The 13,944-nt window shown below is 37.8% G+C and overlaps 1 protein-coding gene across 1 annotated transcript; it reads right to left on the reverse strand.

Moving 5' to 3' along the window:
- Positions 1-785: 785 nt before the first annotated feature.
- LOC142141058 (keratin, type II cytoskeletal cochleal-like) lies at positions 786-10,880 on the reverse strand. The gene is made up of 9 exons (XM_075199143.1): positions 10,129-10,880; positions 9,793-10,013; positions 8,840-8,900; positions 8,333-8,428; positions 5,740-5,904; positions 5,310-5,435; positions 3,936-4,156; positions 2,217-2,251; positions 786-2,127 (listed from the first exon to the last, which is right to left on the reverse strand). The coding sequence occupies exons 1-9, from the start codon at positions 10,771-10,773 to the stop codon at positions 1,703-1,705; spliced, it is 1,995 nt and encodes a 664-aa protein (XP_075055244.1). The 5' UTR covers positions 10,774-10,880; the 3' UTR covers positions 786-1,702.
- Between the last annotated feature and the right edge of the window lie 3,064 nt (positions 10,881-13,944).

The following is a 13,944-nucleotide window of genomic DNA, read 5'->3' on the forward strand; positions in this document are numbered from 1 at the left end:
ACAAGTTACTTCTCTGCTGTTTACCCAACTTTCTTAACAGAAGAATCAGATCACGTTTTGAAGGAAAACTGTCCTCTGCACTGTTCCATCTAGGCTGCCTTCTCTACAAATTAACTTGCTAGGAAAGGTCTGTTATGTAGGGTTCCACTAGTCAGAAGATGCTCAAGGCAAATGTTCCAGGTAAAGTCATTGTTAGATTATGTTTAGACTTTTTCATTTACAAAGTGCACAGATTACAAGGATCAGTAGTTCACAGATCGAGCATACGTTATCCCATGATATCTAGTAGTAGTTATTCCAAACCTATTTTTACCACTCCGCAAGAAATGGAACCTTTAGCTAAGCTCTAAACTCTATTCCTAAAATGAATGAAGAACCGCCAGGATAAGATGAAATCATCAGGAATATCTTGTCATTAATAACTGTTGTGAGTCGATATACAATTCATTAGTGCCTGGATTAAATGGAAGTGTGAAAGTAATCAATAACTCCCAATTTAGCCAATTCCTCCAATGTAAAATACTAGAGCTTCCATACTCACATTGGTCAAAGCAGGAAATTAGTGCATATAACAGGAATACAGCATCCACCCATACTAAGATATTTAATAATTATCTGACAGATGATTAGAAACTAAGTCACCCTTTCCATTCCCTATTTATACTTGTACTGTTGTCTCAAAGCAACATTAATGAAACAATTCATGTTGCGATTCTAATACAATACTTCATTGCTGTGAAAATCCTTTCGCAATAAACAGTTAAAAAGACACAAGATCTCACATGTGTGTTTTACATGCAGTTTATTAGACAAACAAAACAGACTGTTGAAAAGGTTTTAACAATTAAATGAATGTTCTATTTAGAGTGAGCATCTGTTTGTAAAAAATAGTACAGTGAAAAAAGCATAAGGTGCAATACATGAAAACTGCAGCTGTTTATATATTGTTATTATTACTTAGAACAAGGAATCAAGTATTCATTGAACATCAAGTTCTAGATGTTTTGCAGTGTTGCTTTGCATTGGGACACACCTCAGCTTGCTGGATACACATATTAGGAAGTTACAGCATTGATATGATGTAAACAGTACATATTAAAACAAGACAATGGATCCTGCAGCTCATATAATGATTATGAAACAGTTTTGAAAATGGAGAACAGTTCTTAAAACAGGAATATTTCTGCCCCTCTCATATATCTCAGACTGAGTGATAATATTACAGGTATGCAATACTGACTGCCATTCTTTCTGCAAACATGTAGTATGGTGACATATTTATGATAACTCCTTTTCCACGAGCTTAAAGCATTCTGCACTAGAGACCAAGCGAAGATTTCCCTTTGTGATAATAATTTCTGTACATTCCCTTTACTTAGTCATAACCCTGAGTAGTGGTTGAGCTACAAGTTAATAGCGCTCACATTAAAACTACAGTAGTAGCATTTACTCGGGAATACAACTTAAGACTTTGGCAGGAAAGAGAAGCTGATAGGAGAATATGATAGAAGGATGTAATTGGACTGTGTGGTAGAATGGATCTAGGAGAGTTGGAGACCCACTGTTCCAGAAAACTGGCAATATTTTGTTACCAGGCACCTCTACCATACTATAGTCTAAAATAAAATGCATGGCATTCTGGTTTTGAATTGGTGAGCTATCAAAGAGGTGGAGAAATAATCCTAGCAAATAGAAATGGAACTTAATGTATCTTTTTGACTGAGGAGGAAGAAGAAGTTTTGGAGATAATTTTCATGCCTTGTCTGCTAGGAGAGCTAAAGCCACCTCCAATACCATAATCTCCTCCGCCTCCTCCACCCCCTCCATAATATCCCCCTCCACTGCCACCTCCAGCTCCAAAATCACCTCCACCTCCTCCAAATCCACCTCCTCCTGCTCCATATCCGCCTCCTCCACCTCCGAATTCTCCACCACCTGCTCCATATCCACCACCTCCTGCTCCATATCCACCACCGCCTGCTCCGAATCCACCTCCTCCGGCGCCAAATCCACCTCCTCCAGCACCATATCCGCCTCCTCCACCACCAAATCCACCTCCTCCACCTCCTGCTCCGAATCCACCACCTCCTCCTCCAATATTGTATGAAGTGGAACCACTGACCACAGCTGCAATTTGAGGCAAATGTGTTAGAAGTGATGTGTTAAAAATTCCCCCACATTAACAAAATTTATACAACCAATTCATATATACTTACAGATGTTCACTTTATTTGTGATTTCTCCTGTCATTCTGTAATTTAAGCAAATGAAACAAAGTAAGTTTTGTGCTATTATATGATCAGCAAATCTAGACACATCTTGTTTTGAAAGCAAGGACTTGTTTCAAATGGGGGAAAATTATGTTTGTTTCAAATATTGTCAATAAATTGTGTGTATTGTATTGTTCATTTGAAACAGGAAATGACACATTCATAACTCTGGACTGTTAGAATAGATACAATGTATGATCTTTGCGGTTCAAGAGAAAAATCAGTCCACCAATGTCTAAAGTTGGACAATATCTCTGAACACTTTTCAAGAGAACGTTAAACAGAAGTTCTAAATAAAATATCTCTTTCATGTAGGCAGCCGAGTTATATTTTAGACAGCAACCACAGGACAAGTCTTGTAAGATACATAAAGAGGATTATGCATATATCCATTTCATGTGTATTGTGCTCAATACTTGCTTACTACTGTCCATCAGCAATGTATCAGGCATCCATACTGGCTATGAATATACAGTTAATACAGTTAAGGTAGCCATTGTTTAGGCCTAATCAATATTCATGAGAATACAGCCTTTCAAATAACTAGTAAGCTATTGACATCAATAAGACATGGGGAATGTTGTGTATCATTAATGCAACTAGTTCCTAGTGAAATCATAGGCATGTTCATGTGTATTGGACAAAATGGCTGGATGCTTCCGATGTGAATGTATAGAGCTCACTTGAAGACATTTTTGCAACGTATTTAAGAATGAAGCACCATAAACATTTTTGATATTGAAGATCTACTTTGAGTTCTGTGAATTATTAAGATGGAAAAAGAAGAAAAATGTTTTAAGGAAACTATAAGGAAAATAAGATAATAAAATGGAAAATAAATCTTGTAGTCCAACCGCTGACAGATGTGTTATATTTATTAAGGTGTGTACAGGCGCGGGCTGGCATATTTCAGCCCGGGGGGCGCACAGGCGGCCGCATCACATGACGTGTCATGACGCGGCCGCATCGCGTGTCATGTGATGCAGCCACCTGTGCGCTGACGCGGCCGCATCCCGTGTCATGAGATGCGGCCTCCGGTCAAAAATCAGAAGATTTTGCATCCGAGGGGTGGCCGGCCTTCCGGCAGGCCCTGACAGCGCTGAAACTGAGCGGCGCGGGGTACCGATGCCCCCCTGACCCCCGGGCCAGCCCGCCCCTGGGTGTGTATTGACTTCGGTCTGAGCACATTATTGTGGTAAAGTGGCCTCTTCTACTAATCTTGGATATCTTCATTTGTGAAGTGGGTGAAAATAACACGCTATAGCTAATCAGATTATTGGAATGTTCTCAACAGACAGCAGCAGTAGATTACTCTGTTAATCTTGTGGGAGGCAGTAACCTGCCCACTTGTGTGATTGTGTTAGTGGAGACAGAGCTGCATTTGACAAGCAAGGTTTGGGATATGAGGAAAAAAATGGAGGAATTTGGGAAGTATAGACTGAGAGTTAGGTAGCAAAATGAGCAGGGTCCCCAACAGTGTAGAATAGTGATGAGAGGATTCTATCCAACTGGTTCAGGTAAACTGGTGTCACGTAGCTCTTTATGAAACAACATGCATACACATAACTTGTTGTAATGTATATATAGTATAGCTTTTATTAGTCAGTGCACTATAAAGGAGACCACTATGGAGGTCCATTTTATTAATTGATACTCAGAACATACCTGCATTCTTCTCCTTCCAGCAAAGTTCTATAGGTGGCAATCTCAACATCCAGGGCCATCTTCGCGTTCATCAACTCCTGGTACTCACGCAATTGCTTGGCCAGATCTTCCTTTGCCTTTTTCAGGGCAGCGTGAAGTTCATCAAGCTTCTTCTGGGCATCTTTTAGAGCAAGTTCACCACGTTCTTCGGCTTCTGTGATAGCTGACTGCAGATTAGCACACTAACAAACCAAGAATAGAAATAGTTTAACTCCAAACACATGACAAGACTACGGATAAAACATTCATGAAGCATATAAAGTGGTTTATTTACTAAAGTAGGTACTAACTAACTAACCTATATCAAGCACTTATTTCCATTAGCTTATCTTGCACTAGCTAGATCAAAGGCGATTCTGGATTGGTTGCTATGGGTTACTGAATTGTATAAGTCTAAAACTACTCATGCTTTAAGAATACCATTGTATGTGATCTAAAGCAAATCAATTAAAGGCTAACTCTTTCATAGAGTTGGTGTTTTTTTAGGGGTTAATTGTACAAAATAGGCCCAGATGGTCTATTTTACAAATGTTACACCATGGTCTCTGTAAATGGTTTCTATATACACTCCCTAGTAGAAAGTATATAGTACTTGACATGGATAGAAAACACAGATAATATAGGGGTTATATTAAATCAAGAAGCTTTCTGCATGTCCAAAACAACTTGGGAGATACATTTGCTGTTTATTGTACAATATTTGGAGTTTGAGGCCTCCTGTATATATATATAAATATATTGGTGTCAGAGGTTTTCCATGTTTTTGATGAATATTTGACAATTTAAACTAAGAAGTGGTAGCACTGCCCAGGGCCAATGGTAATTGTAATTCACCACTGTTGGTATTTGAACTAAAATAGGTGAACTCATTTCATTGTGTGGTTGAGGTTGGTGAAGGCAAGTAGGTATTCATAAAAATAAAAAATAAAAATAATCAAACTTGGTAACTGAGTAGTTCAAAATAACAGTAACTAGCTTGAACTGGGGGTACAACTGAATAAGCTTGATCAATGTAAAGGCTCTCCATGGGAAGGTGGTCCATTCTTCGGTTCTGAAATGTATACCAGCCATACTATTATGTTCTGAATAATGTTAGGATTCTTGCATTCCAATAGTGTTCCCTGGGGATGGGGGATTGTTAATTCAGAAAACAGAGATTTGAGCACTGTGACTACCACGCTCTTCTGAGGCAGTTGTGTTGGGAGTTCAGTATTGTAGTAAGTGCACAGGTCCTATGTCATAGTCTTAAAGCATAGTTTACTACATGTGTCTGCACTAAGAACACTGATTAAAGGGATTCTTAAGACAATTTAATGTGAACAGTGCATAGCTTACCTGTTTCTTCAAGTTTTCGATTTCAGCCTTCAGTCTTTGGATCATTCGGTTCAGATCAGCAATCTCACTCTTGGTGCTCTTTAGATTACTACCTTGTTGACCAGCTGTTTCTTGTAGTTGCTGGAACTGTGGATTAAGAAGTAGAGAAGAATCACATCACTAATACAATCACATTTGCCAACCTCGTGTATGGCCTGCTTTATTCTACAATAACTATAAATATTTTCAATTTCCAGAATTGGTAATACCACCACACCCCCTCCATAAGTCATCATGGGATGTATCTTTCTGAAAAAGGACTCTAGCACCATGATGAGTGGATACTGGTCTTAGCTCATAACACTTAACATACAGTATATTTGTCTTAAAATACCATACAATAGCTTCTTATTGATCATTACACATTTGTTTTGGCTTTGTATCTTTGTACCTTCATAGCGTAAGCTGCTTCAGCTTCAGCTCTGCTTCTTTGTGCAATTTCCTCATATGAAGCCTTAACCTCAGCAATAATTCCATTGAGATCCAGAGATCTGTTGTTGTCCATGGACAGAATGACTGAAGTGTCAGAGAGCTGACCTTGAAGATCATTCATTTCCTATAAGTTAAGCACAATAGTATACAAAGGTCATAAAAATAGTTTTTATTAGAAATGTTCTTTGGAAATAGGCTAGTGAATGACAAAGATTAAAAACATAGTAAGGATTTGGTACCAGACACAAAGAACAATGGTACTAATTAAATGAGTATAAGGCATTAGGAGACCATTATACCACCTAACAGTAACTAGACTGGAACAAAGCTCCCCAAAGAACCAAAGCTGTAATCTTTAAATAATTGTATCTAGTGTCATTTATACATAAATCATTAAGTGGCAAAAGCTGAACCACTGGGGCAAACTGGAATGCTTTAGATGGGCATTAAGCTATGTAACAGATGTACAAATGTACAATTGCAGATTTTACATGTAATGGGAATCCAATTAACTATGCAGTGTTGCTTTGTCATTACATTACATTACATGTATAATTTACAACTTGCATTAAGTGGCTTAATGAGCACTTACATTTATGCAAGAGTAGCTCTGTCTATGCCTCTTAGATAACATTAACAATATGGCATTAAATGGGCAAAAAATACATTTTCTTTAAATAAACACCCTGAAATATTGCTTTTACAAACTGCATACAGTGTATTTCTTTACAATATGCTACATGAGAACATCTACAGAATAATGACTAACGTTTCCTCAGTAATCTGGATGTGACCTTTATATACATAATTGCAAGCAAAATATAAAGTTATGCTGTATCACTATTAATGTTTGAATTTTGCTTTATTATTTATATGCCTCTTTTACCATAACTATGCAAGTTTACCACCTGGACAGTTTAGAGTGGCCAATGTGTTTGGTTTGATTCATTCATTTTGAGAGAATGTGGTCTGTGACAGAGATGCACGTTCAGGCCACTGACATGCTGCTCACTTTATGGTCCTTTCATCCTTTAGATGCCTACAGATGCTGTAATATCACAGCCTACATTCTCCCAATACTGTACTGTCTGAGAACTGAAAACAAATATGAAACCCCATAATTTCCTTCTAATAATCAGCCTAATCATTATTGGGTATGTCAGAAGATGACCACACACAATGGCCAATAGCGGTCATCTTCCATCTACACTGTCAGGTTGCAATGCAAGGTGAATGGCCAAATTGAATGATAATGGTGAGACTGAAATATGGGTAAAGAATTCTGAGCTCATAAAGATTCATGTTCCCTTTGTTCCGGATGTGTCCACCTTGCTCTGGCTACTGAGTGTATAAATAGATGATGATGATGAGTGGACTGGCTGGAGGTTGAAGTATAGAATGACAAGCTCTGCTTGTGGGACTTGCACACACTCGGATTGATATGTTAGAAGAAGTATAGGTCATTCCTGGAAATTAAACTTTAAACAATCTTTGACTGATCGTGCACCTGGCAGAATGTGTGTGGGTTCTGACATCACTTCTCAGATCTCAGACTCCATAGTGACAGAGACCGTTTTACAGGGCCATCTTAATGCATGGGCATGCTGGGCAGCTGCCCGGGGTCCCCACGAGCATAGGGGCCCCATAGGCTTGCCAACTTTTTAGCATATTATTTCAGGAGATTTATTCAGAACCTTGAAACCCTCTTTAGTAAAAAGTGGACTAATCACATCGGTATCAGCTGTTATCTGTACATGCGATCTTGTTTTTGGGAATACATATCTTGACGTTGACGAAAAACAACGTACACATACTAATTGTACTGTACAATTAGTATGTGTAGGGCCCCAGTGCACTGCTTTGCCAGGGGGCTTATAATGCTGTTTAGATGACCCTGCTGTTTAAGACTGCCCCTGCGCCAAGAGTTTGCATAAACACCAAGCTCACCTGGCAACTGGGCAAATTTGAAATATATCTAATCCTAAGGAAAGTGAGTTTGTTTGATTTTAGCAAAGAAATCTTTATTTTATGCCTATACTGTATTGTCATTTTTGTACATCTAACTAAGCAGTGTTGCTTTGTCATTACATTACATTAAATTTCTGCTGATTTAAACAGAAACCGGAATGTTTCATGATCACCCTGCACAGTATGTGTAGCAGTGAATAGGATTAGGAGTACATTTTGCAAGATCTAGGCTGCAGTGTAGCAATCTGTGCTAACAGGATGCAGTTGCTGAGTTTTCTCTGTGACACAAGGTGTTAGTGAATAATCCTAGTGCAGGAAGAGGTGGGGTTCATTGTAGCAGATTAGTGACGCAGGAATGATTACTTAGTTCTCAGCATAGTACTCTAAGGACAGCCCTCTGTGGGGAAGCTAAGTTGATGATTAGTAAAGAATTCTGTGAAATGCAGGCATTGCATGCTGTGACCCTACACAAAGTATTAATGAAGAAAGTAGACTTTTTTTAGAATTAAATATGTTGTCTTTGTTTATGATGCAAGGATGTTGCATTGAAAAGATGCCAGCTGGAGAAAGTGAGATAATTTTACCATTTGATACAATGTTCTTATGAAGTCGATCTCATCAGTCAGGGCATCTGCTCTACCCTCTAGCTCCACTTTGTTCATGTATGCAGCATCCACATCCTAGAGAAAATTCAACAAGTTAAGACATTCCATGCACAATGAACCTGTGAGATCAATCAGTCTTATACTGCAATCTATATGTGCTATAATGGTTGTTAATAGCTTGCACATTTTGCAAATCACAGACAGCTTTTAAAGCATTAGGAAACAAAACAGTATTCATTAGTAGTAAGATGTTAGTGGTATATGATCTAGAAGTGACAAAAAAAACCCAAATGTTGTCAAGCTATAAAGTGCTAAAAGTTCTAGTAATAAATCAATAACAGTCTATGACACATTCCTTTATCGTAGGTGGGGCTCTATTGTAACAGCAATACACCTGCACCACAATTTTAAGTAAGTCACACAACAGTAGTATAATTAGTCCTCTCCATTTATAAGTTTAGGTAATGCAACTTTTAACTTGCTCACCTTTTTGAGTACTACAAATTCATTCTCTGCTGCTGTCCGCTTGTTAATTTCATCCTCATACCTACCAAAATGAATAAAAAGATTGAAAAGTAGATTTTGGATTAAAAATCATGTGTTATATTGAGTATATTTGATTTTTTTCGATTAAGTTATTGGAACAATATATTTTATGGTAAAAACTAAGTATTTTATTACTATAAAGACATGGTTTCTAATGACTAGGTGATAATTATTTTTTTAATTGTCAAGCAGTACATTTGAACAAAATATTGCTTAGACATGGGAGTACCATTGCTTCAAACTATACAGTATACTACAATATATATTACACTATAACATTGATTTAACACAGAATCTTATACTATATTACACTGTATTTGATTCTAGACTGATGTGCTTGTGTTGGAACTAACAGATGTATAAAAATTGCAGTATCAGAACATATCTGTGACTGCTGCTTAGACTAGCATGTCCTGTTCTTTCCAATACACATATACCTCAGTTATTTAACAAGCAATATAAAGTTTAAAACCCTACTATTTAGAGAGCAGATGCACAAATACATATTACTAAATTCAAGCACCAACATAAAGCAAATGTGTGGCCTTAAGAATATAAAGTACTGCCACCAAAATATGATTGTACCAAAAAAACTTTGTCTATTATAACAATTAAAATGACCATATATATCATTTATATTAACCATGTGATGATAAGGTCTATATGCATTAGAAGATCTCAGAGTGATAAATTTATCTGGATACATGTTCAGATCATGCTTTTCAGGCCTAAACCACTAAAGAATACCAATTAAATATCAGTACATCTCTACTTAGTAATTACTGTCAAGTCGTACATTTCCAATACTCTGCTATATAGAATTATAACAAGTTGGGATATGTTTTCTAATGATAGACCAGTCAATATGAATGTTAAAATCAGAAGAAGCATACTTGTTTTTGTAATCTTCCACAAGGTCTTGCATGTTCCTCAGTTCTCCATCCAGACGAGTTTTGTCATTAACTAATTGATCTAGTCGTCGTCTAAGGTTACTGATGTAAGCCTCAAAAAGAGGCTCAATGTTGTTTCTTTTTGTTCCACCTTTTTGTCCTTGCTCCTGCAAAAAGCTCCACTTTGTCTTCAATACCTGATTTTGTTGCTCTAAAAATCTGACCTAAAAGACAAAATATAAAACAGTGAACGCAAAGTACAAAGGTAATAGTTTGATATAAATAGAACAAAAAAACAAAACAAAATTATAAAGAATTCTTATTAAATTGGCTTTTTACCTTGTCAATAAAAGATGCAAATTTGTTGTTGAGGGTCTTGATTTGCTCCCTTTCTTCTGTTCTCACTTTTTGAATAGTTGGATCAATTTGTAGATTAAGTGGTGCTAATAGGCTCTGGTTAATGGTCACTTGTTGAATTCCACCAGGTGGGCACACAGGAAAATTGGGACCACCAAAACCTCCATCAGGAAAGCCTCCTCCACCAAATCCTCCAGATCCACCAAATCCCCCACCTCCAATCCCACCACCAAATCCTCCACCACCACCTATTCCACCACCAAATCCTCCACCTGATGCTCCTCCACCAAAGCCTGCGCCTAGTCCACCACCCCCTGCTCCACCACCAAAGCCATAGCCACCACCACCACCACCACCACCACTACCTAACCCACCCCCACGGGAACCAGTAGGAATTGATAATCTCTTGGTTCCTCCAAGGGAAAAAAGGCTTCTGGAGCCAAACCCTCCAGTGCGTCCAAAGCTTCCACCACCTCCACCACCTCCACCTCCTCCAGCTTTAGACACAGAAACTGAACTGAAGCTGGTTCTTACACCACCACCACCACCTCCACCTCCAACTGAGGAAGCAGTGAAGTTCCTGCTCCCTGATACAGACCTACTGCCCAATGACTGGTTCCTACTCATTATTGCAAAGGCAGAGTTACAAATGTATATGAGCAATGAATAAGCTGAGCTACAGAAATAGGTGTCAGAGGGAAGGAGTCTGAGCCCCTCTGTACGGAGAGATTGTTCTTTCACCTTTTATATTATCTTATAAGTGGGTTTGGCTGCCTTTGGAATTAGAAGATCAATTTACTGTAATCATAGGCTTGGCAAGTTTGGCATGCCTGGCAGCACATCTTTTATTTTAGCTGCTTATTGGATTGATAAATTGGGACACACCTCTAAATCAAGAGAAAAAAAGAATGGTATGAGATATTACTTCACTTCATGGCTTTGGGGGTTATGAAATCTTTTTGTCTGCTAAGTTAGTGAACATATCCCAGAAGAGATCTCCAGGCTACTGTTTTTTTTCTCTTTGCAATCAATGTGCAGAATAAGCATATTTTAAAGCTATGTTCCGCCTTTTTGTGTCATCCTATTCTCTGTGCCAACACATTAATATGGAAATTACACTTTGATTAAAAAAACAAAGGGAGCTTATCTGATCTAAGTGACTGGTGTGTACATTATCAAAACTACATTCAAACCACAGAACAAAAATGTAGACTGAAAATAACTATGACATGTTATAGGTACATAAACATATGTACATATAAAGCTACCTAAGGTCACATAAAGAGAAAATAAATTTGTCATTTCAATTTGAGATACTATGTCTGACTGTGTTATGACTCTCAGGTGACTCTCAGCTTACAGTTCAATGTGCATGGTTTTGTATTGCCTTAAAACACCTCTTAATTACAAAACTTTTTCAGAATCACTTGGGAACACGGAAAAAAATGTTCCTCCTGTAGTGAAAATGCAATGTTCTAGAAAATCCCTCCATATAAATTGATTGAGCATCTTCCATTTCTGTATTTAAATGCCATTTATGTCTGTCTGTGTGCACATCCACTAGATTTAATGTTACAGACTTTATATCTGCTCAAAATTAAAAGCATGGGAAAGTCCCAGCCTATATAAATGAATGCAATGCACTGTAATGTTCATTGCCCTCGCAGCTCTGGTCAGAGTAGCACTGACCGACCTATGGCTCTATGGTACTGTGGCTGGGGGCCCCTGTTCAGCCAGAGCTGCTGTAGCACCACCAGCCCTGGCTGGCATAGGCTCTATTTTTGGGGGGACCCTATGCTTTTTGTGATCACAATTTTGCCAAAACCAGCCTAGCTGGCAGCTCTAGAGCTGGTTTAACTTTTTTGAAGAACCTCTGTTTTCTTTTCATTTATTTATTATTTTTCAAGCCCGATGCAGAATCTGTGCTGATGTTATCATTAACTTAAATCGGGGAAAGGGGGGAGCAGCCGCAACAGATACGCCTCCTGACAGGCCTATCTGCGGCTGCTTCCTACTCTACATAGTCCATAAGATTTGTGTAATATAAAATTATAAAAAATTGATCATATACAGTGCTCAATATAATTGCAGCTAGAGAGTGACCTTCAAAAACTGAAGAGGAGTTTTGAATAGATAAAATAGAATAAAAGGGAAGAAAGACACTTTCTGCGCTATTAGTTCCCGATCATCCAAACAGTATATTGGGACACTAAATGAATCAATCCTTTATAGATAGTGTCACGGTACCATAATGAAATGTAAAAGCTTCGTTACTTCAGGATCTTTAATCCCCACAATAAAAAATAAACTTACAATTCGTATATACTCGTGTTCATGTAGCAGGTACTTGTAACGAAGATCCTGAACTTGTCCGCCCACTTTTCTCATAAGGCAACAATCAGAGTACTTCAAAGGCCTCCCATAAATTTACGGATACCAATGATCAAAATCGTAAAAAAGAAAAAACAATATCTAGTGTAATATGTTTAAAACATTTATTTGTAAAAACATCCACATACAGCAGGAGATGCGGTTACCTTGAGAAAGACTGATTTCAGTTGAAACGCGTTGGTGAAGTGGAAAGCAGACGGACCGGGGACCCTATCTCGTGATTCTACATCATTGACAGAGTATTCTTATGGTTAGAAGTTCTGGAACAACATTATCTTTCCATGTGATTCTCTCTCAATTATCTCTCAATAATTTTTTTTAAAATCAGTTTGAGAAGCGAAATCTCAAACAATTTAGAATGTAATATTAAAATTATAAAACATTCTACTTTTTTTTATAATAGTGATTTTTAGACTGACTAAACTATCCTCTTAAAAAAGCTTTGTTCAGCATTGTACACTACCTTGTGGGAATGAAACTTGTGTTGAACATACAGTCTGTTAAAATGGACGTGGGATAGTGCACTGATCAGCAATATCAGAGAACTTTTACTATTACCTATCATGAATCATAGCCTAAAAGTCATAACCTGCCCACTAGTGCACATGAAATAATGTCACAGTTACACCTTTTGGCACAACAGTTAAGAAGAAACATATAATTAATGTTATGACTAATATTGATCTATCAACCTTGCCAAAAGCTAATAATTAGAGAAGAAACAATATTTATCTTAAATAATATGAAAATGAATTTGATTTTATTAGCTGCCATACTCATGGAAGATCAGGCTTCTATTGGATTAGTAATTTAGGCAAATCTGAAACACTTTTTACTATCATCATCATTTATTTATTTATATCTCGCCAATACATTTTGTAGCGCTTTACTGAAGTGTACCTTTCACCCTTTCAAGGGGCAGTTGCACTGTGGCTAAGGGGTTAGCACTTCTGCCTCACAGCACTGGGGTCCTGAGTTCAATTCCCTGACCATGGCCTTATCTGTGTGGAATTTGTATGTTCTCCCTGTTTTTGCACTTTTGTATTTCCTCCGAGTGCTCCTGTTTCCTCCCACACTCCAAAAACATACTGATAGGTTAATTGGTTGCTATCAAAATTTACCCTAGTCTCTCTCTCTCTCTCTCTCTCTCTCTCTCTCTCTGTATGTGTGTATGTTAGGGAATTTAGACTGTAAGCTCCAATGGTGCAGGGACTGATGTGAATGAGTTCTCAGTACAGCGCTGCGGATTCAGTGGCGCTATATAAATAAATGGTGATGATGATGATGATGATGATGATTATTTTCTGCACTGAACCAATGTTCATGAGAAAGCAGACAATCAATTCATTAGTAACCAGTGGCGTTATTTTGGCAAGAGGCATGTTGTGAAGGGAATTAATAAACAAG

This window comes from Mixophyes fleayi, chromosome 2, assembly GCF_038048845.1.
Source record: "Mixophyes fleayi isolate aMixFle1 chromosome 2, aMixFle1.hap1, whole genome shotgun sequence".
Lineage (NCBI taxonomy): Eukaryota > Metazoa > Chordata > Amphibia > Anura > Limnodynastidae > Mixophyes > Mixophyes fleayi.

Bases quoted from the DNA above. Each gene is read 5' to 3' on its own strand.
- LOC142141058 (XM_075199143.1), bottom strand. From the start codon at position 10,773: ATGAGTAGGAACCAGTCATTGGGCAGTAGGTCTGTATCAGGGAGCAGG. The intron at 10,014-10,128 runs GTAAAAAGCCAA...TTTGTCTTTTAG, and splicing joins TTGCATCTTTTATTGACAAG to GTCAGATTTTTAGAGCAACA. The intron at 4,157-5,309 runs GTAAGCTATGCA...TTGGTTTGTTAG, and splicing joins TCGAAAACTTGAAGAAACAG to TGTGCTAATCTGCAGTCAGC.